This window comes from Epinephelus moara, chromosome 6 (assembly GCF_006386435.1).
Source record: "Epinephelus moara isolate mb chromosome 6, YSFRI_EMoa_1.0, whole genome shotgun sequence".
NCBI lineage: Eukaryota > Metazoa > Chordata > Actinopteri > Perciformes > Serranidae > Epinephelus > Epinephelus moara.
In genome coordinates this window covers 18156529-18179313 of record NC_065511.1, presented here as the reverse complement: position 1 = coordinate 18179313, position 22785 = coordinate 18156529, and the positions used below count along the sequence as shown (strand labels likewise).

General features: G+C 43.1%; 2 protein-coding genes across 2 annotated transcripts in view; both read right to left on the bottom strand.

Annotated features, from left to right (window-relative positions):
• The window catches only part of LOC126391792 (doublecortin domain-containing protein 2-like), a 32068-nt gene extending 30005 nt beyond the window's left edge, over nt 1-2063 (bottom strand). The window contains exons 1-2 of the mRNA XM_050046732.1: nt 1370-2063; nt 374-428 (exon numbers count right to left, since the gene is read on the bottom strand). Coding sequence (XP_049902689.1) covers nt 374-428; nt 1370-1656 — 342 coding nt within the window. The 5' untranslated portion in view covers nt 1657-2063. The remainder of the gene's footprint in view (nt 1-373; nt 429-1369) is intronic.
• A 17490-nt stretch (nt 2064-19553) lies between these two features.
• slc6a3 (solute carrier family 6 member 3) overlaps nt 19554-22785 on the bottom strand; it is a 23004-nt gene continuing 19772 nt past the window's right edge. Inside the window, exon 16 of the mRNA XM_050046525.1 lies at nt 19554-21500. Within this exon, the coding sequence (XP_049902482.1) occupies nt 21477-21500 (24 nt within the window). The 3' untranslated portion in view covers nt 19554-21476. The remainder of the gene's footprint in view (nt 21501-22785) is intronic.

The following is a 22785-nucleotide window of genomic DNA, read 5'->3' as shown; positions in this document are numbered from 1 at the left end:
AAATACTATAAAAGTACCCCACAATCCTCTTATTGCAGCTTCTTATGTTCAGGTATTGGCAGCTTTACACACCATGACGGTGTCGTGAACTAAAACCCTTTGGCATGAGTATGAAACAAGATATTAGATGACATAATTTTGGGGTTTGGGAGAGACAGGCCGACATTTTTCAACATTTTAACACATTTTTCAATAAAATGATTAGTCGACTAATTGAAGAAATAATCGACAGATTAGTCGACTAATTGAAGAAATAATCGACAGATTAGTCGACAATGGAAATAATTGTTAGTTGCAGCCCTACTTGACACATGAATGAGTTTCTGATTAAACGAAAGAGGGCATGCTTACATTAGCAGCACTTCTGCCTTACCTGCGCTGGAAGAGTCTGCATCATCCTCTTCCTTCTGGAGCCAATATGTAGGTAACTACAGACAAAACATACAGTTGGAGTTAGTCTAGGTTTATCATACACAACACTAATAAATCAAATAATATTCCATTAGGGATGTGAATGTGGTGACATGTTAAGTTATAGTATAAGATACCCATTTTCTTGGGTTTTTGTGGCTGCTAGTTGTGCTGCCATAAAACAGTAGAGTGGAGCTCCTTATTAAGCATAATAAGCATATACATATTTACTCTAACTAAATGGTTTGTAAGTGAATCATTCATGTATTTAACATCTCTAATTTGCCTCCCAGTTCCTCTGGGTATTGAAGCAGCAATATGGTATGCAGAAGAAAGGGATAACATGGAAGTGCATTATATATTTTATCAGCTCTGCAGCAGATGATACTGTATCTACAGCGCCCACATCTTCCCCCTGGCAACTTAAAAATACCTATGTCAGAGATCACTGTGACAGTAAACAAACTCCATGGCCCCAGAATACCTCCCCACTTAACTCCTTCTCCACCACATTCTATGAATAACTTGCTGCACAAATCTCATTATCTGCAGTATAAGTCCACTTATTTTTAGGCCGGAGCAGAGATCACACTTAACCTACAGTGCTGATCTCATCTGCCTCATGCTGGGATTCAACACTGGTGCAAAGCTGCTGAGTCAGATAAACTTTTAAAGTGAACAGGTGTGATGCTCAGTGAGTTCATAAATGTGTGGATAATGGCTGATTGACAACACTGGACCCAGTTAGTGTGTGCAGTGTTTTTCAACTGAGATTATTGACAGTAATTACAACTGACCAGCATGCCTTCCTGCAGGTATTACCGTATTGTGGGTTAAACCTGGCCAACCATAATTGTATGCATGTAAAACGGTAGTATTTATGTCTGCATTAAGTATTATTTAGGCTTAGTCACTGAGAAAACAATTAGAAAGTAGTTATTTTTAATGTCATTCTTACTCCAGCCTTTTGAATCTCTCCCTCCCAGCAGCGACGTACTGCTCCCCGCTCTGCAGGCTCTCCAAGCAGTCCACCTTGTGTCCTCCCCTCGGTGTGTAGATGTTTCTCACCGCTCCAAACGGGGCTTGTATCCCGCCGGTCACCTCTCTCAGCAAAGTCTCAAAGTTGGACACCCTCTTTTGGTTTATCACAATCCGTCGTGCCTCGTAGTAAGGGTCGCCGTTTCGGTACATGAAAATGCTCTTCACTACGGGCTGTGCCAGAAAGTTTGGCTTCTCCGAGCTCATCGTTGCGCGTAAAAGCAGGCTGGCGCGCGGCGGAGAAGAGATAAATGTTATAATAAACGTACAACAGGTTGATCCCACTTGCGAGACAAAAGCTTACAGGCCATTATAATTACATTAGAGCTGCTCCATCCTGGCCAAATGTTTAGGGTTGAGTGGGGCTGATCACGGCACGCAGATCTTCGAGGAGGACAGCAGTTTGGGCACGGAGGCGTCCAGGGTCAACGGCTACTCGCACGTTAAACGGGAAGTTGCTGAATCAAAATATGAGCACGTGCATTAAGCTGTTGATGTGTCCCGGCTTTGTTAATATCAGATATCCATACGTTTTGCAGAATCTCAATTCGCTCTAGAGGAAACGTCGCAGAGTTGTCCGCCCCGTGTGCACCGCTACGCAGCAGGTGATGGTGAAAGAGCCAAACGGGTCTCTGTAGATTCCCCACGATGAAGGCTGGGTATCACGGGAGCTCATGTGTTGGGATGTATCTATGGGAACACGTCACAGTTCTCTCACCGATTACCAAGAACCTCACACAGCCGCATCAACAGGTAGTCAATCATTAACTCATGAGAAACAATACGCATATTTCATTAAAAACATGTAAAGTAGGAACATACTCAAAGATGCACAAGGAGCTCTGTGAGCAGAGATAAAATAAAACGAAAACACATCTGGTTGTGAATCTCACCAGCAGCAACGTGAGAAAGTTAATTGGGCATCAAGAGACCAATTGGAAACCCGGCGGTGACATCCCAAAAGTGGGACCAAAAACATGTTTGTTTTGTGTACTATTATTGTGTTGCGTAACAACAGGGAGATCTGTACTCTGTGTCCTTTTACACATTATTGTCAAGGTGCGCGTTTCCTGTCACAGCAATTAAAAGCCAGGTGGATTCATGATGTAAATGTCTGGATTAATTACTGAATTTGTTTTTTAAATCCATTTTCCTAGGTGTTTGTGCATGTTAATATGTCAACATTATATTATTTATTTATTTATTTATTCAAACCATACAGCCTACCATAAGATTGTGGCACAGCCTATACAGTTTATTTCCATGATTTCTTTAAGCAGGGTTGCTGTATGGTGCCAGAGAGCAAATCATCACCAAAACCTCCTCATTTGTTCCCTCCTCCTTCACCTTATAGGCCTCATGACCTTTGTCATCAGCAGCAGCAATCAGAAATCATACTGCTCCATTGGGAAGTGTTGTGGATGGCCTAACAGTAAAGTAAGGCTTGAGCTTAAATATCATATAGCAGATGAGGCAATACACTATATAGGCTAATGCATAGGGTGCACAATAACTTGTAATATACAGCAGCTCTGCCAGCAGCAACAGTGTGGATAAAACTGCACAGCTGCACCACTTACAGTAGATATTAGTTCCACAATATACTCCCTGAGATGCGTTTCTCTATTGAGCCCACATGATGGTGCTATAGTGCAAGGATTAGAAAACATGTTCAGCGTGAGAGGAGCTGCAGAAAATCATACAGGAATGTTGAATACATGTTCAAATACACTCATACGCCACTTTCTTAGGTGCACCTGTTCAACTGCTCATATATGCAAGTAGCTAATCAGCCAACCACGAAGCAGCAATTCAATGCATTTAGGCATGCATATATGGTCAAGACGACCTGCTGAAGTTCAAACCGAGCATCAGAATGGGGAAGGAGGGTGATTTAAGTGACTTTGAACGTGGCATGGTTGTTGGTGCCAGACGGGCTGGTCTGAGTATTTCAGAAACTGCTGATCTACTGGGATTTTCACGCTCACACAACCATCTCTAGGGTTTACAGAGGATGGTCCCAGAAAGAGAAAATATCCAGTGAGCGTCAGTTCTCTGGGTGAAAATGCCTTGTTGATGCCAGAGGTCAGAGGTTAATGGCCAGACTGGTTCAAATGATAGAAAGGCAACAGTAACTCAAATAACCACTCGTTACAACCAAGGTATGCTGAACGAACACATCGAACCTTGAATTAGATGGGCTACAGCAGCAGAAGACCACACCAGGTGCCACTCCTGTCAGCTAAGAACAGGAAACTGAGGCTACAGTTGACAAAGGCTCACCAAAACTGGACAATGGAAGATTAGTAACATGTTGCCTGGTCTGATGAGTCTTGATTTCTGCTGGTAGGGTCTGAATTTATTGTAAACAACATGAAAGCATGGATCCATCCTGCCTTGTATCAACGGTTCAGGCTGCTGGTGGTGGTGTAATGGTTTGGGGGATGTTTTCTTGGCACACTTTGGGCCCCTTAGTACCAACTGAGTATCGTTTAAATGCCACCACCTACCTGAGTATTGTTGCTGACTGTGTCCATCCCTTTGTGACCACAGTATATCCATCCTCCGATGGCTACTTCCAGCAGGATAACACACCATGTTTCAAAGCTCAAATCATCTCAAACTGGTTTCTTGAACATGACAATGAGTTCACTGTACTCCAATGGCCTCCACAGTCACCAGATCTCAATCCAATATAGCACCTTTGAGATGTGGTGGAACAGGAGATTCGCATCATGGATGTACAGCTGACAACAGACATGCTATCATGTCAATATGAGCCAAAATCTCTGAGGAATGTTTTAAGCACCTTGTTGAATCTATGCCACAAAGAATTAAGGCAGTTCTGAGGGCAAAGAGGGTCCAACCCTGTACTGGCAAGGTGTGCCTAAAAAAGTGGTTGGTGAGTGTATACCAAGATATAGAACAATAAACTGGCACCTACCCCAGAATATTATCCTGATCCTGAAACACATGTAGGTTCAAATGTAAATGTTGTAGTTTCTGTTGGTCATGAATTGATTACAATTTGATATTACCCAGTTGCTTGACAAATATTTTCTATTCATGGCTCATTTGCGAAAGATAGGCCAAAGATGTGCTCTTTATTTTGACTCAGGCTGGGGTGTTGCATGAACTTATGTGTGATTATGTGTGATGACTGCAAAAAATATTCTAAATGAGTGATGTATAATGCAGGTGTTTTGTCAGTAGAGGGCAGTGTAGGACAACAACAAAAGTCTCTCATACTAGGTCAAAGCATACCATGTGCTTCTATATTTGTGATGACTCTCAGTAATGTAATGCTTTCCCTGCCCCTTACCTAACCTGGACCATGAAATCAAGTGTGAACCCTTAAACAGGCCTTTAAAGGTCTGTCTGAAGGTTTGGACTGCAAACATGGGTGTTTTGCAGTGACCCATGGGGGTTTTTCCACCAGCTTTTTGGGCTTCATTTATGGGTTGTTTTGTAGCAACCTGCAGGTGTTTTTGTCATTAGCTTGTTAAGCTTCAAAATGTGGGTGTTTTGTAGCGACCCATTGGCAGGGATAGTGTCACAAAGAGCCGTTGTTTTTACTGAGACATTGCTGCTTTTCCTGCAGGGATTGTGGCCCCCAAACAGGGTATTTTAACCAAACCATGATCTTTTCCAAACCACAGCAATTGTTTTTTGTGCCTAAGCCTGAACACACAATGTAACATACCTATCTGTGGTTGGAAGACATGTATGTAATATGTTAAATCTACCCATCATATCTCTCTCCGTGTTTCAGGTGTGGAGGGGAACACGAGCATGAAGATGAGAGACGCTGAGTTTGAAGCCAGAAGGCTGCTCAGCTGTCCAGAAGCCGTCCCTCCTCAGTTTCAGTGAGTCATATTTTACATACACTTACTCTCAGTTAGAGCACAGTGGTAGTGATGTTTCTTTTTAAGACAGACTTTGAATGACTGCATCCTACAGACATCCCAAGATCATCAGCCAGGCTCAGAAGTACGCCAGGAGCCTGACAGAGCAGCACCAGGAGGCCCCCAGCCTTAAACTGCTTGGCCCACAGGAGGTGGTGATGGAGGTCATTCCAAATGTCCCGCAGGGCTTCTGGTTGCTTCCTAAAAACATTACCTTCAACAAAAGCCGCTGTGGACCGTGTCTTCGCTGCTCTGTCCGCTTTGCTCGTTCAGGTCACCAGAGCCAACATGGTCCTGTGTATCCTGGAGAAAGTTAGACAGGGTTACACTCAGGACGTCCTGGTGAAGAAGCCTAAATGCTTTGGAGCAAAAGTGCTAAACACCATCGCTGATGTTGCAGCAGGAGAGAGTGTCTGTTGATATGGACACCAACAAGGACTACAGCCAGCCAGCAGACATGGTGGATGGTACAGAGGCCGAAACCACTTCCACTGAAAGTGTGAATGAGGAGTCTGCTCAGGAGGAGGACACTGAACCTATCAGAGAACAAGACTCTGCTACCAGCTCCTCTGATCGTCAGCACTGAACCTCTTGGCAAAGTTTAGTGCGTAACGTTATGAGACAGTAGTATGTATCGATTGTGTGCATACTGCATGCAACAGGACCCACTTTTTAGGGGCAGCTGCAGTACATACAATAAGTAAAATGTAGTATGCAATTTGGAACGCACCCTAAGAGTGCCTCTAATATTTCAGTATGAGACACAGAGGACCATTGACCAAGCATCAGTATTTGAACACAGTTCTCTGAAATACAGTGAATACTTATTTGTGGTCATATGTAAAGATATTAAACATGTGCAAAATATTGTCAACCAGAAGCTTCAGTACAAAAGAATCTGTATCTGTGCTCTACTTGTTGACAGTCATCAGTTGTTTAGTTTCAGTTTATAAGCCATGTTAGAGCCACATTTTTGAAACAGTAGAAGTCAAATGTTACATCTGCCCCCACAGTGATCACTTGCTTCCTGTGCATCCCTCAATCATATGCTGGCTCCTTAAAATGGCACTCAGCCATCTAAACTCTGAAAAGTCCCGGTCCAAGATTTTTCCTTCAAATTGCTGTAAAATGGTCAGTTTAGCTGTTTAGTTTCTAAAATTTCACCTGAGGGGGTTAGTGGTGATTTACATTGGTCCCTCCAATGCTAAATAAGTATTACGGCCCTGCATCACAGTGCGGCTGGTCAGCGTTTCATTTGCAACAAACTGCAATAATATGTTGGCGCTGAAAATTGCGTTTCACGCATTCATCTTCTGATACCAACACTTCAAGATTTTGAGTTTTTGACACTTTTTAAAGCCCATGTTGGTTTCTGTGTGTATTATCCAAAAATGTACTGATGTAGGCAAAGTGTGACCAATATGGCAATATTTTGCCCACATCAGTACTATTTTAGTGTAAATGAATCAAACTGGACTGACGTTTGACTGTTACCAAGTTTGAATAAGTAAATCCAAAGCTACTGTCTGTTTTATCTGTCCAACAAACAGCCCAGCATAAACATGCTAATAAAAATATAGCTAATATATTTTTGAACTTCTTGGTGATATAGGCCATCAGTGCTGCAAGCAGTGACACAAGCATTGAAGCCTTATGATTTGAATATGCTCATAGTTCAACATGTTTCTCAATATTAAGGATGTTTTTCAGTATTTTACACAAAACATAATTTAAATACTATGTCATCATACTGTGAGAGTAACAGAGAGGTGTGTATCAAGGAGATTTTTCTAGAAAAGAAAATGTTGATATGGCACTGGCTTTTTCTCATTCAGCAAGAGAGCTTAAAATTGGCATGTTGTTGAACATCTGGCAAAAATGTCGCTCTGTAACAGACAGCTATGTCTACTGTATGCATGGGCAGATTATGAGACAATGGGCCCCTGGGCACAGATATGCAAAAGGCCCCACCAGCTCTCCTACACAGGAGCAAGACACACAGAGTTTGTGCTGGTTTTGCCTCTTTTTGTTGTTTGTGTCTCTCTGAGGTCATCTTGTGTGTCTCTCAGGTCATTTTGTGTCGTTTTTGGTTATTTTAGGTCTTTGTTTGCCGTTGTGTGTCCCTTAAGGTCATTTGTGTATCTTTGAGGTCATGTTGTGTCTTTTTTAGTCATGTTGCGTCTCTCTGAGGTCATCTTGTGTGTCTTTCAGGTCGTTTTGTGTTGTTTTGTATCTGTGTTGGCGGTTGTGTGTCTCTTAAAGGTCATTTGTGTCTCACGTTGTGTCTTTTTAAGTCATGTTGTGTCTGGCTGAGAAACTTTTCTCTTTCGGATAATGTAGTGTTTTTTTCTGCCATTTTGTCTTTTTTGAGGTCATCTTGTGTGTCTTTGAGGTCGTTTTGTGTCGTTTTTGGTTATTTTAGGTCTTTGTTTGCCGTTGTGTGTCCCTTAAGGTCATTTGTGTATCTTTGAGGTCATGTTGTGTGTCTTTGAGGTCGTCTTGTGTTGTTTTGCATCTTTGTTGGCCATTGTGTGTCTCTTAAAGGTCATTTGTGTCTCTTTGAGGTCATGTTGTGTCTTTTTAAGTCATGTTGCGTCTCTCTGAGGTCATCTTGTGTGTCTTTGAGGTTTTTTTGTGTTGTTTTGCATCTTTTTTGGCCGTTGTGTGTCCCTTTAGGGACATTTTGGGGTCTCTTTGGGGTCATGTTGTGTCTGGCTGAGGAACTTTTGTCTTTAGGATCATTTTGTCCTTTTTGAGGCCACCTTGTGTCTCTTTGAGGTCAATTTGTGTCATTGTACTTATTTTTTGTGACTTTGGGCCAATTTTGAGTCTGCAGTGGTTTTGTGTCTCTTTGAAGTCAAGTTGTGTGTCTCTGAGGTGAATTTGTTGTTGATTTGGTTCCTTTGTGTCTCTCTGAGGTCATTTTGTCTTTTTTTGGCTGCTGTGTGTCCTTTAAAGGACATTTTGTGTCTCTTTGAGGTCATGTTGTGCGTCTGGCTGAGGAACTTTTCTCTTTAGGATCATTTTGTAATTGTTTTTGCCATTTTGTCATTTTTGAGGTCAATTTGTGTCATTTTAGTTATTTTTATGACTATGAGTCAATTTTGAGTCTGCAGTGCTTTTGTGTCTCTTTAAAGTCATGTTGTGTGTCTCTGAGGTATCTTTGTGCCATCTTAATAATTATGTGTCTCTGAGGTGAATTTGTGTTGCTGTGGTTCTTTTGTGTCTCTCTGAGGTCATGTTGTGTCTCTCTGAGGTCATTTTGTATCTCTTAAAAGTAATTTTGTGTCGTTTTAACTGTGCATTGTTCCTCTGATGCCCACGCTTCAAGATTCCTCTCTGGGTCTGACTCTTAAGCGTAAAATTGGCATGTTGTTGAATATCTAGCAAAAATGTCCCTCTGTAACAGACAGCTATGTCTACTGTATGCATGGGCAGATTATGAGACAATGGGCCCCTGGGCACAGATATGCAAAAGGCCGCACCAGCTCTCCTACACAGGGTCAGGACACACAGAGTTTGTGCTGGTTTTGCCTCTTTTTAGTACTTTGCATCTCTCTGAGGTCATCTTGTGTGTCTTTGAGGTCGTTTTGTGTCGTTTTCGGTTATTTTAGGTCTTTGTTTGCCGTTGTGTGTCCCTTAAGGTCATCTGTGTCTCTTTGAGGTCATGTTGTATCTTTTTTAGTCATGTTGCGTCTCTCTGAGGTCATCTTGTGTGTCTTTGAGGTCGTTTTGCATCTTTTTTGGCCATTGTGTGTCCCCTGAAGGTCATTTGTGTCTCTTTGGGGTCATGTTGTGTCTTTTAAGGTCATGTTGTGTCTGGCTGAGAAACTTTTCTCTTTAGGATAATTTTGTGGTTATTTTCCACCATTTTGTCTTTTTTGAGGCCAGTTTGTGTCATTGTAGTTATTTTTTGTGACTTTGAGGCAGTTTTGAGTCTGCAGTGGTTTTGTGTCTCTTTGAAGTCATTTTGTGTGTCTCTGAGGTATATTTGTGCCATTTTACTAATTTTGTGCTCATTTTTTGGCTTTTTTTAGGGTTATTTTGTGTCTCTCTGAGGCAATATTGTGTCTCTCTGAGGTATTTTTTGTCTCTCTGAGGTAATTTGGTGTCTCTCTGGGGTAATTTTGTGTCTCTTTGAGGTCAATTAGTGTCTTTTTTCTTTTTTGTGTCTAATAGTTGTCTATTTTGTAGTGTTTTTGTGTCTTTTCAGTTCCTTAGTGTAGCGTGATGCAGAGTGAAGTCTTTTATTTTGTTCTGCCAAGAGCAAAAATACATCATATTAATCATCACAGTTCGCCACACTCACAGTAACTTTACACTCAAGTGTGTGTTCTCGTTTTCTGAACGTATTCACGCGATACTTCCCTTGTCCCTGCACACACAGTGTAGCGAACGCGCCCTCTGCTGGTCGGAGTTAGACAATGCATACTGCTAGATAACACTACATTTTTCAACCAATAAACCACCCTCTTACCTTATCAGAAAACACCCAGACAATAACACCACATTCTGAACACGAGCTGTACAACATGAAATCCAAATTAAACATATGAATAATATTTATGTAGGTATATCAACCCACTGATGGCTCTGTATGCCACACTCTCCCCCCCAATAATAAATGTCTCCAGACATTTCAGATACCCAAAGTGCACCTTTTCACAGCACATTGACTTTTCTCACTGAAAACATGGTATTACTTATTTTAAAATGGCACTTGACATTCAGTTCAATTAGTACCCATTTATCAAAGTATCTGGCTCATCTAAACCTTGACCACTAAACATCAGTTACTGTACTCTGGATCCCAATCAGATCAACTCTCCAATGTAACAGAACTCACATCGGCCTCAGTTCTTTTAGTCTGTTACCAGTCTCTTCGTTTGTACAGGACCAGTTCAATATGTTCCCCCGGAATTGTCTCTTCTTCATATCCACAGTCCATACAATTCCACCACTCTACTGCTCAGAGTCCATTTTCTCCGAACTAGAGTAATGTTTGTGTAATGTGAGTTCAACCCATTACCTCAATGTCCGGTGATGCCCACGGTCGCCACATGACTGGTGGGTTGCAGGCTGGGGACATACTCACGACGTGCAGGTTCTCTGCACCAACTTCCACCCACGTTGGCTCACCCAAGGCATTGTAGGTCAGCATTCGGGGACGGTGCCTGTGTCGCTGCGGGTAGCTGGTCGCTGGCGGAGGGTCAGGATCATCTTCCCCTGATGACTCTTGTAGACTTTCCTCAGGCTCTGCAGTGTCGTTCTCACCATCTTCATCAGCTGTGATGTCTCTGTTGTCACTCTCTGCATCCTCTTGAACAGCTGTTGCATCTTCCAGATCTGGTGCCCTGTCTTGCATCGTCAGAGCTGGTGTAAATGGCTCTGCCTCTGGATTCAAGTCTGCAGCTCTGTGACTTAGTTCTTGGTCGTATGGGAAACGGCACACCAGCTCAACTTCATCACTGCTCTCACTGTCCGAGTCTTCTACTGGTTCGTTGATTTGGTGTTGTCTTTTTCCTGTCCGAGCCTGCATTTTCCTCTCTCGTTTTGCAGGGGCTGATTCCGGTTTTCCCAAAGGCAGACTGTCACATGGGAGTAAGAGGTTCCTGTGCAACACACGACTTTTTCCTCCTCCCTCTGGTGCTACTTCATACACCGGACTGTCACTGCTCCTTCTCTTCACCACCCCATGCACTTTACTTTCCCAGTAGGACCGCAGTTTACCAGGGCCGCCCCTCTGTGACAGGTTACGCACGAGCACCCGTCCACCAGGTTGCAGGTCGGCTCCATGTACTCTTTTGTCATAGTCTTTCTTGCCTCGTAGAGCTTCTCGGGCCGCTGTTTTGGATGCAATCTCATAGGCTTGTCGCATTCGGTTTTGCCAGTTCTGTACATATTCAGTATAAGTCTCTTTTGCCTCTCTGGGCTGTAGGTTGAAAAGCAGGTCTACTGGCAAGCGAGGTGACCTTCCGTAGAGCAAGTAATAGGGAGAGAACCCCGTGACCCCACTGCGACTGCAGTTGTACGCGTGCACCATTTTTGTCAATGAGCTCTTCCAGTCAGCCTTCTGTTCACTTGTGAGGGTGCGGAGCATTGATAAGATCGTTCTATTGAACCGCTCACATTTTCCGTTGCCTTGGGGGTGGTAACATGTTGTGTGGGACCCCCGCACGTCACAGCTCTTCTGTAGTTGGTCCATCAGCTGGTTGTCAAACTCTCTTCCCATGTTGTGGTGAATCCTCTCTGGAAACCCGATGCGCAGTGCAAAATCATTGAATAGTTTGTCAACAACAGTTTTGGCAGACTTGTTTTTCGTGGCGTAGGCTTGGGCAAAACCAGTGAAATGATCGATTACAATCAGAATGTACTCGAACACCTGTTTGCACGTCTCTAGGTGTAAAAAGTCAATGCATACTAGCTCACCCGGGCGTGTTGTGACAATGGTTGTCATGGGAGCTCTGGTTGCTTTGTGAGGTCGCTTTGCCTTGAGACACTCACACTCTTGGGTGACAAAGTGTTCTATGTCAGAATACATACGGGCCCAATAGAATCGATCTTGGACCAGGTTCAAAGTCCTCTCAACCCCGAGATGTCCCATTTCTCTATGAAGCTCGTGGAACACTGTTTGACGATGCTCTTTTGGGAGGACGAGCTGTTGTTTATCTCCTGCTTTCCTGTAGAGAATCCCATCCTCATCCACATACAACTTTGTCCACTGTCTCATTAACACTCTGACGTCCGCCGGTTCCGCTTTAAGAGCTCTCCGGGACGGATGCTGATTGTCTCTCTTGTAATGTAGGACTTGGCCTATGACAGGGTCTCTTTCCTGACTGTCTCGTATCTGTTCTGGTGCCAGGGACTTGGTTCGAGGGTGTGCACTCGCATCTCTCATTAAGTCTAGAGTCTCTATGGGGACTGTTGCTACCCACACCGGGGGGGTGTCTCCCTGCACACTGACCCCCTGCACTGCTGCACTGAACACCTCCCGACCCACCTCCTCTGTACACTGTGTCATGAACACATTTATGTCTAATGGCATGCGGGATAGGCCATCTGCATCTGCGTTACTCTTTCCCGGTCTATACTTAATGGAAAAATCAAACTCAGACAGTTCACCCACCCACCTATGACCTGTAGCATTAAGCTTAGCTGTTGAGAGAATATAGGTCAAAGGATTGTTATCTGTATAAACTACGAAATGTGGGGCATGATACAGATAATCTCGAAAGCGTTCACATATTGCCCATTTTAGTGCTAAAAACTCTAATTTCCCTGAGTGCATGTGATAGTTCTTTTCAGGTGGCGTTAGAGTTCTGGAGCCATAGCCTATGACTACCATCTTGCTGTTCTGTCTCTGATAAAGTACTGCTCCCAATCCCTCCTGAGATGCGTCTGTGTGGAGGACGAATGGTGGTGCCCCTGATCTTCTCTCTGTTCACTTGATCAGGTGGTGATGAGAGCAGCTGGTAGAGAGGCTGGGCGATTCTGGAAAAGTTTGGGATGTATGTTCGGTAGTATGAGAGGAATCCCATCACTCTTCTCAGCTCTCCCACTGTTGTAGGCGCTTTCTCCTTTAAGGCTTGGACTGGTGCCACTTCAGATGGGTCCATAGTGTAGCCTTCTCCAGACACCAACCGTCCCAGAAATCTCACCTTCCTCTTGAACACCTCACATTTGCGGGGGCTGAGTTTAACCCCGTGCTCCTGATATCTCTGTAACACAGTCCTCAGGTGCTCGATGTGGTCCTCAAAGCTTGGGCTATGGACCAGATTGTCGTCCAGATACGGTTGACACATGACATCTCTCAAGCCACGCAGACAGTCTTCCATGTTCCTCTGGAATTCTGCGGGCGCCGCACTCAACCAGAACGGGATTCGGACCCACTGGTACAGGCCCCGGGGGGTTATGAAAGCTGTCAGGGGCTGGCTTTCCTCGTCCAGGAACCCCTGGTGATAGGCCTTCCCCTGGTCCAGTACAGAGAACCAGGAGCTGCCAGTGAGGGAGTCAAGCATGTCTTGGATTCTGGGTATGGGGTGGCGATGTGGGACTAACCTTTTGTTCAGCTCTCTGTAGTCACAACACAGTCTTAGAGTCCCATCTTTCTTTCGCACGCACATCTCTGTAGTCACAACACAGTCTTAGAGTCCCATCTTTCTTTCGCACGCACACGACCGGTGAGGCGTACGGAGAGCGTGAAGGAGTAATCCAGCCCCGATTCAACAGGTCCTGGATATACTCTTTCACCTCCTGGTGCAGTGGCTTTGGGACTGCCATGTACGTTTTTCTTACTGGGGTGGTGTCGTGCAGCGTGATGTGGAGTTTCAGTGAGGGGATTGAGCCGATGTCCTCATCGTCGTACGCGAACGCGTGACACTCCTCTCTCAGCAACTGTTTTGTGATCCTCCTTTGCTCCTCGTTTAAGTGACTAAGGTCGACCGGAGGGTCCCACCAGGCTGGTTTCTGTGTTTTAGAGTTGCCACCACCTGGGACTGATGCTGTGTTAGTTGGTGGCTTTACTCCCTCTCCTCTGTTCATCTGCTCAACGCTGGCCACATAGGCAGTCTTGACTGTTTGCAGGTGACCAAGAACGGTGCGCTGGGTCAGGGTTACACTGACTGGCAGAATCTGGCAGACAGATCAACTCCTCCAACTACAGCCTTTGTCAGGAACCTGCAGCCACCACCTCCACCTGCAGTTTCTGACATACAGCTGAGCCAAACCTCCATCTACAGCCTCTGCAAGCAACCTGCAGCACTGACACCTCCACCTGTAGGTTCTTGCAGACAGCTGTGGCCAAACCTGCAACAACAGCCTCTGTCAGCAACCTACTGCCGCTGCCTCCACCTGCAGTTTCTGACAGACAGCTTGGACAAACCTCTAACGCCTCTGTCTGCAGTCTACTGTTGTTGCAGGTTTGGCCAATTATTCATTTACAGCATCATCCAGGAATCTACACCGCCTCATCCTATGTTTTTGCCATGTGATGACCTCAGCTGACCAGGGACCAGAGATGCACCAGGGACCAAAGATCAAAGATGCATATAACCTTTCAGGTAAGATAGACAATCATAACTGTCTAATAAGTCTAATATGTCTAATAGTAGCATACCTGGGCTGATAAATTAAAGCCAACCTTTCTGTGACATTCAGTTAACATCATCTTCTTCTTCTAACAGGTATTTCCACACTGGCAGAATCTGCAGGTGGAGGCAGTGGCTGCAGGTTGATGGCAGAGGCTCTAATTGGAGGTTTGGCAAAGCTGTCTGTCAGAATCTGTCGGTGGAGGTGGTGGCTGCAGGTTTCTGGCAGAGGCTGTATGAGTGCATCTCTGCTCTTTGGTCCCTGGTGCATCTCTGGTCCCTGGTCAGCTGAGGTCTTCACATGGCAAGGGGACAGAATTCAGCAGAGGCTGTATATCAACCCTTCAAATTCTAGCAAAAACCTTGGCCAAACCTTCAACTCAAGCCTCTGCCAGCAACCCGCAGCCACCTCCTCCACCTGCAGATTCTTGAAGACAGCTCAGTTCCTCCATCTACAGCCACTGTCAGGAACATGCAACCACCTCCACCTGCAGATTCTGGCAGACAGCTCAGCTCCTCCATCTACAGCCACTGTCAGGAACCTGCAGCTGCCACCTCCACCTGCAGATTCTGTCAGACAGCTTGGCCAAACCTCCAACTCTGCCAGCAACATGCAGCTGCTGCCTCCACCTGCAGATTCAGGCAAAGAGCTTGGCCAAGCCTCCATATACAGCCTCTGCTGAATTCTGTCCCCTTGCCATGTGAAGACCTCAGCTGACCAGGGACCAGAGATGCACCAGGGACCAAAGAGCAGAGATGCACTCATAAATATAACCTTTCAGGTAAGACAGACAATCATAGCTGTGTAATAATAGCATACCTGGGCTGATAAATTAAAGCCAACTTTCTGTTACATTCAGTTTACATCATCTTCTTCTGCTTCTTCTAACAGGTATTTCCACACTGGCAGATACTGGCAGACAGCTCAGCTCCTCCATCTACAGCCTCTGTCAGCAGCCTGCAGCCGCTACTGCCACCTGCAGGTTTTGAAAGACAGCTTGACCAAACCTCCAACTAGAGCCTCTGCCATCAACTGCAGCTGCCACCTCCAACTGCAGATTCTGACAGACAACTCAGCTCCTCCACTGATAGCTTCTGTAAACAACCTGCAGCCACCACCTCTTCCTGCATATTCTGACAGACAGCTATGGCCAGACCTCCCACTAGAGCCCCTGCCATCAACCTGCAGATTCTGGCACACAGCTCAGCTCCTCCATCTACAGCCTTTGTGAAGAACCTGCAGCACCCACCTCCACCTGCAGATTCTGGCAGACAGCTTGGCCAAACCTACAACTAAGCTTTGGCCAGCAACATGCAGCTGCTGCCTCCGCCTGCATACTCAGGCAGAGAGCTTGGCCAAGCCTTCATGTACAGCCTCTGCTGAATTCTGTCCCCTTGACATGTGGAGACCTCAGCTGACCAGGGACCAGAGATGCACCAGGGACCAAAGAGCAGAGATGCACTCATAAATATAACCTTTCAGGTAAGATAGACAATCATAACTGTGTAGTAATAGCATACCTGGGCTGATAGATTAAAGCCAACTTTATGTTACATTCAGTTTACATCATATTCTTCTTCTAACAGGTATTTCCACACTGGCAGACAGTTCAGCTCCTCCATCTACAGCCTCTGCCATCAACTGCAGCCGCCACCTCCACCTGCAGTTTCTGGCAGACAGCTTGGCCAAACCTATAACTAAGCCTTGGACAGCAACATGCAGCTGCTGCCTCCGCCTGCATACTTAGGCAGAGAGCTTGGCCAAGCCTCCATGTACAGCCTCTGCTGAATTCTGTCCCCTTGCCATGTGAAGACCTCAGCTGACCAGGAACCAGAGATGCACCTGGGACCAAAGATCAGAGATGCACTCATAAATATAACCTTTCAGGTAAGATAGACAATCATAGCTGTGTAATAATAGCATACCTGGGCTGATAAATTAAAGCCACCTTTATGTTACATTCAGTTTACATCATCTTCTTCCTCTAACAGGTATTTCCAAATGTTGTGTGAAAGAGCACACAGCCATCAACATAACTCTGACGTGCCACAATGCTGAACTTCATCCACTAGAAAGAGCTTTTCTTCTGCCAACTGCTGTGAACTCATGGTCCTGTGGATCAGGCTGGTGCATAACACTGTAGGATATTTGGTAATGTCTTAGTGTCTAAACCATGAATTTCCAGTTAACCTGATTTTTGAATGCATGTTAGAAGTTATTAAACCTGTAGAAGTTTTCCAGTGGAAACAGAGATGCTATATATCTGTAATTGAATATCTAAAAATAATGTGTAAAGTGCAAACTCTTTGTGCTTTTTCTGCAGGTCCTGTTGGACTTAACTTCCAGGAGCTGATTAAGGGCTGGGAGGACAATTCCATCTCCCTAAATTTTCTAACAGAGAAACTCATTTCACATCCCCATGCAGAGACATCCGCCCTGCTCTGTATGAAAGTGTCCTGAGATTCTTTTTTTTTTTTTTTTAAATCATGATTTGGCTCTACATCAGTAAATTTGGCTTGAATTGGTTTGAAAATGCTTGTTTGTCTCTCACTTTCTTACAAGTCATCAGTGTCTACTGTCTACAGTTTAGAATATTAGTATGTCACTACAAAGAGTGTTGAGTTTCAATTCCCAATATGCCATCAGCAAAAGCTCATCAGTCACCTGCAATTATAAAACATGTTAATGAAGTATTAATAACGGATTCGTATAGTTATAAAGTTGTTTAGAAATTGATTTTGTTTTCGATGGCCTGCAGCCCCTTTCCAGAAGGTCAAACATTTATCTTCCTGATAAAAGAAAGGATAAAAGGAATTCCAAATATAGCATCATTCAGATCCGATGTAGTTTCATGATATTGAAATCACAGTTTGCGGCTCTCCTGATGTTCTGTGTCTTTCTTCAAATGACATGCCTATCTAAGCTTAAAGTATCTAGTGGGTAAGTGTGTGGAGCAGGTGTCACAAAGTGCGTCACAATTACAGACAAAAAAGCAAATAAAAGACAGCACAACACACACAACATACAGACATAAAACATGCCAGAAACATACAAATTATAAAATGAAGTGACATACTAAAAACTAAATAAAGGCAAGTCTGAAGAAGTGGGTATTGAGTTGTTTTACAAAAGTATCTGCAGCGTCCACAGACCTGCAGTTCAACAGGAGAGAGCCCCAAAGTTCAGCTTTATTGATGTCCTCAAAAGCACAGTGTACTTTTGTCTTGAGCCCGGAAGGAGAAACAAATGATGAGGTGGTAAAGTCGTGTGAAATGTGAGAAAGCCATGACATGCATCAAGCATGTGACTTAAACTTTAATGTCCACTGAAGCTTCCTCTGAAGAGATTAAAAAAATGGCAGATTAAAGTATATGTGGTGTGATGGGAGACTGATGCTTTTTTTTTCTAATTATATCTGCACCCTCTTTTTCTGCAATCATGCCACTTGACTGGAGAATTAGTGCCACCTACTGCTGATATTGATGAACCACATCCTAATATTAACATGACATATTTACAAATGTGTTTTTCTTTTACTAGCTTTCTGAATTTAGTTTGGATGGAAACCTGGCTAATGTTAAAACCAGGCCAATATCATACAGTGCAGTGTCCCCTAAATAAGAAAATCCCATTTGCTTCCACCTCTCCTTGTGTGTATCCTTCCAGTTTCAACGTCTGTGGCAAGACATGAAATTATACATAATTGCTGTTGTTTATTGGATGTGATAATGGCACCTTTTAAATCCCACCCTTACATGGCCAAAATTGCTTTGCAATTGTCCTTGCCTGACAACATTTGGAGAAACCACAGCTATCACAGCCCTTTACCAGTGTCAACAAACGGAGGAAAGGTGACATAAAAGCACATGTAGATTCATTAAGGACCCTCTTCCATGACATATAGAATATAAGATGTTATGAGTGACATCAAGAGGTTTACTTGCACACATGTAACTGGAGTTAGAGTCAGTGGTTACAACAATATTTCCCCTGTATGAATGTAGCTTAATGCTAATGTGCCATTTCGAGTTCATCTGATCTCTTCTATGAAAGCTGCAGTGTGCCAACATTAGAGACATGCTGAGTGGGTAATTACTGTGGATTACAGAGAACAATTACAAAGTGAATATTTACATTTAAAAACCCTCTCATTAGTAGGGACACAATTAAAAATCAAAAACAAATATATGTATTTGCTGCAGCGGTAATTCCCTCTGCCCAGCTGCAGCTTGTTTTAGGGTACTGCAAAGATATCAAGCAAACTTGGTCACACAGTGACAAATGGTGTGGGAGTGATTTTGCGCTCGGTCAGGGATGAAATAGGGTGAAATGACAATGATGACACATTTTATTTATTTCTGTCTTTTCCTCTTTTAAGTGTCCAATAAAAAAACCTGTAAGTAACAACTGAGAAAGATTGTATTTATAGGACACTACGCCTACACACACAACAGGAGGCCAGACTGACCTGCCCTAAATAAATATGACTGATTCCTTTTGTGCACAAGGTCAATAGTGTTAACCTTTAAAATACCTGACTCAAGAATGATACCCAGGCCACACGCAGATTGGAACAGATGTCAATATATCTGAAAGCTTTTTAGACACTAATCATCCCCAAATGTTGTCTGCTGTGTATATTGGGTCCTCTGTCTGTGTGGATTGTCCCCGAGACAGTGTGTTTTGACTCTCTGGTTACTGTAATGAACACTGTTGATTCAGAGTCATGCTGACCAATCTTGGAAAAAGCTCACAACAATTATATGCACCCTTCACTACAATAATGTTCTCCTTGTGTTTCCCTATTTGTGCTCACTCTGCTCGGATGGGAGACATGCATAAAGATCTGTTTGGAGGCTTCACGACCAGTATCTCATTTTAGAATATCGAACACAACATTATGATGGATCACGTTGTGCTGCGCACTCGTTAAAGAGAAACCCTGACACTTTTGTGACTAATGAAGACAACATTTTAAGACTTTTGAGTGTATTTCTTTTGCTTCTACAGAAAACCTGCTGCTAATTTTAATGTAATCACAACATTAAATAAAGAAAATGGCAACTTTTTTTTAACATTTTAAATGTAATAATTTAATTAATTATACTTTATTTGACAGTACAAAACAAAGTCATACAGTCAGAAACACCACAAGGCACAGTACAGCAGCACAGGCATACAATTTGGGACATAATTTACCCTTCAATGTGTTACATGTACCACAAAGTGACAACCGGTCATCGCTGACCAGTTTGAAAAAACGTCTTATGCTCTCTGATTTAACAGAGAGAGTTTATAAGGAGAAAGTGTATATGGATTTATCCATGCCATGTAATTCTCATCAAGATTCGTAATATTTATCAACTTCACGGTAACAAAGCAATAACCCATATATATACAGTAGTGGTCTTGTTATTCAATATCATACAGTACAATACGATACAAGCCCCTCTACATTACATTTACTTACACAGATATATAACTTAAATTACTTTATATATTACATTACACACTATTCATTTGCAGTTCAATAAAAAGCAGCTTTTTAAACAGTATTTTTGAAACACCTAATACGATTCTGTAAACGGTAAAATTAAAGCTTTATGCTTTCTGGAAATGTGACAGTCTGAGCTTTTGAATCACCACTGGAAACTTTGTGGGGATAAAAACACAACGAATGCTTAATTGAATAAAAATGAAATGTGCATTGGCGATAATTTGTTATAATGGGGAAAGAGAGATTGACTCTGTACAATAAGTTAACAATCAAGCGGTCTATTGGTTAAAAGAAAGAGATTGATTTCAGTCTTTGGTTGATTAAGTCAGCAGTGTGGCTGATGGTGTTTTTGTGTGTCAGTGACAATTATTTGGAAGTTGGCGAGTTTGGAGTGTTTGTTCACTTATTAGGCTGATAGGCCTTCAGAGATGTATAAACCAGTTTAAGTCTGATTACAGACAGTTTTAATATTTATTTTTTTAGAATATATTCAACCATGTGTTAGAATGACACTTTTTGTCGGTCCATCCAACATGACTAAAAAGCAGGAACATGGTGAGAGGAAGTGACTTCAATTTTCAGACGATCAATTCTATTGATTTGTAACTGATGATTCATTTTTGTGTAGTGAGAAAGCTCAGGTAATGTTTATTCAGACGATTTTCAGATGATGTTATTTTGGTCTGTTGTTGTAGCAGCTCTTATATAATTGTATAAATATGTATAAACTGTTTAGATGTAAACAAAAGTAGGTGTCTTTTCCTCTGTATGAATTGTGTATATCATAACAGTCTTAAAGAGGAGCAAGCAAATAAATGATAGTAATAAACAAGTGGGATTCAGTAAAAACCTGTGGCATTCATTACATTTGACTGCTAAAAAAAGTTTATTTGTATCTATATTGTTTATCGTTGTAATGCAGAATGACAACTTGAAAATTAAATTAAAAAATGACACCTACTGCTAACAATAACTGACTGAGAAAATATAGAATAAATACAAATGATCTTAAAAAAAGTCATTTCCAAATACAGTTTAAAAATATGTTTAACTCAACATCTTCACCCCATTAAATATAAACAAAATTTTGAATCTTTTTATTGTTCCTTTAAGGAAGAATTTTGTATTTATGGAAGAAGCAGTTTGAACACCACGTTACATGTTTGACTGAATCCCGTTCACCAGTGTCAACACAATAGTGGAGAGGGTCAATGCACAGCTTCACACATCCACTGTTGAAATTAAAGCACACTACAATGTCTATGTTTTTTGTTTTTGTGTCGGCACTTTTATACTGCTCCCACCACCGCCGCCATCATGATCGATTTAAATGGCCATAGCTTTCTTCTTTGTAGTTCTTCAGACCTTTGCTGTGCATTCATTCATCCACCCAATGCCCATACTCCATTTTATTTCTCTTTCTCTCTCTCTCTCCCCCTCTCTGTCTCACACACACACACACACACACACACACACACACACACACACACACACACACACACACACACTCTTTCACTCTTTTTATCTCTCTGTACTTTTCAGACCACCAACCAGTGATGCAGCTGTGGGAAAAATGGAAAACACCCATGAAATAAAACACAGTATTGTTTTACTGCTTAAACCTGCAGTGCGGGACTTTTGTCTCCCCCCTCTGGCAGTGAGAGTAACTACACAAATACTTTGAAAGTGCCTCTGTGGTATGCCTGCAGGTGAGCTCACCCCACCACCCCCCTCCACCCCTGGCCTGGGTGTGCTCTCTTTAAGTCTTCCTGTGCAAATAAGGGCAGAGGGAAAGAAAAGGCCAAGTGATGGAATCATCAGATGAGGTAATCATCTATGCCCGAAATGTTGTCTGAAGCCCCTTTTACACTGCCTGTTCAAGGTGGGAATATCATGCCGTTATTCCACCTCGACGTTTGTAGAAAAGGTACAATCGCGGACTGGGGGGACAGAGTTGCCTTTAACCTAGCAGTAGAGGTAGTAACAATATCAAATCAACTCCTACATATTAGGGACAGCTGACAGGACGGGAACATAGGCGGGGCAGGGGTGACATTTTGACAACATGTTATGTGTGTCACCAACCACCAGGAGATTTAAAAAGTAGCTAATAGCAGTTAGCAGCTAACTCAAAGAAGAAGAACAACAGCCTAAATGTCCACAAACTGAGGAGACGGTGAGGTCTGGGAGCTCTTTACCCTTAGAGAAGAAAACAAGATCAGATCAGCGCCCTCATAACAGGAATGGTAAATTGTTAAGGCAACAATAAGGTGTCGCCTTCTCCTGGGGGTGGAGATTGTGATTGGAGTGGCATCCTATCTGGCGTCTCCAATTCTATGGGTGCAGTGGGGACCAAGAGTCTACTTATTGCATGTGGTGATATTGCTATGAAGTAGATTTGTAGTTTGTTGAACTGAACTGTTATGAGGCACTAATGTAGCCGTTTTGGGGACTGGGCCAGGTTTATAGAACTCAAAACTGACTGTGCACTCACATATCAGCATTTCTTTTGTTAGTCACTAGGTGCAGGGCCTCTCTTTGCTTCACTGGATAGTCTGTTTGCGTTTCCCACTGTAAACGAACCACACCAGGGTTGACTTGCAAGTGAACCGAGACCCCCAGTTTTCAAGTGGATCAGGGTTTGCTGGTCCGCACCAGAATTCAAATGAGCGTTCACACTAGGGCTGCCACGATTAGTCGACTAATCGATGACTAATCGACTATTAAAATAATCGGTGACTATTTTAGTAGTCGACTAATTGGTTTGAGTCATTTTTCATAGAAAAGTACTATAAAAGTACCCCAAAATACTCTTACTGCAGCTTTTTACGTTCAGATATTGGCAGC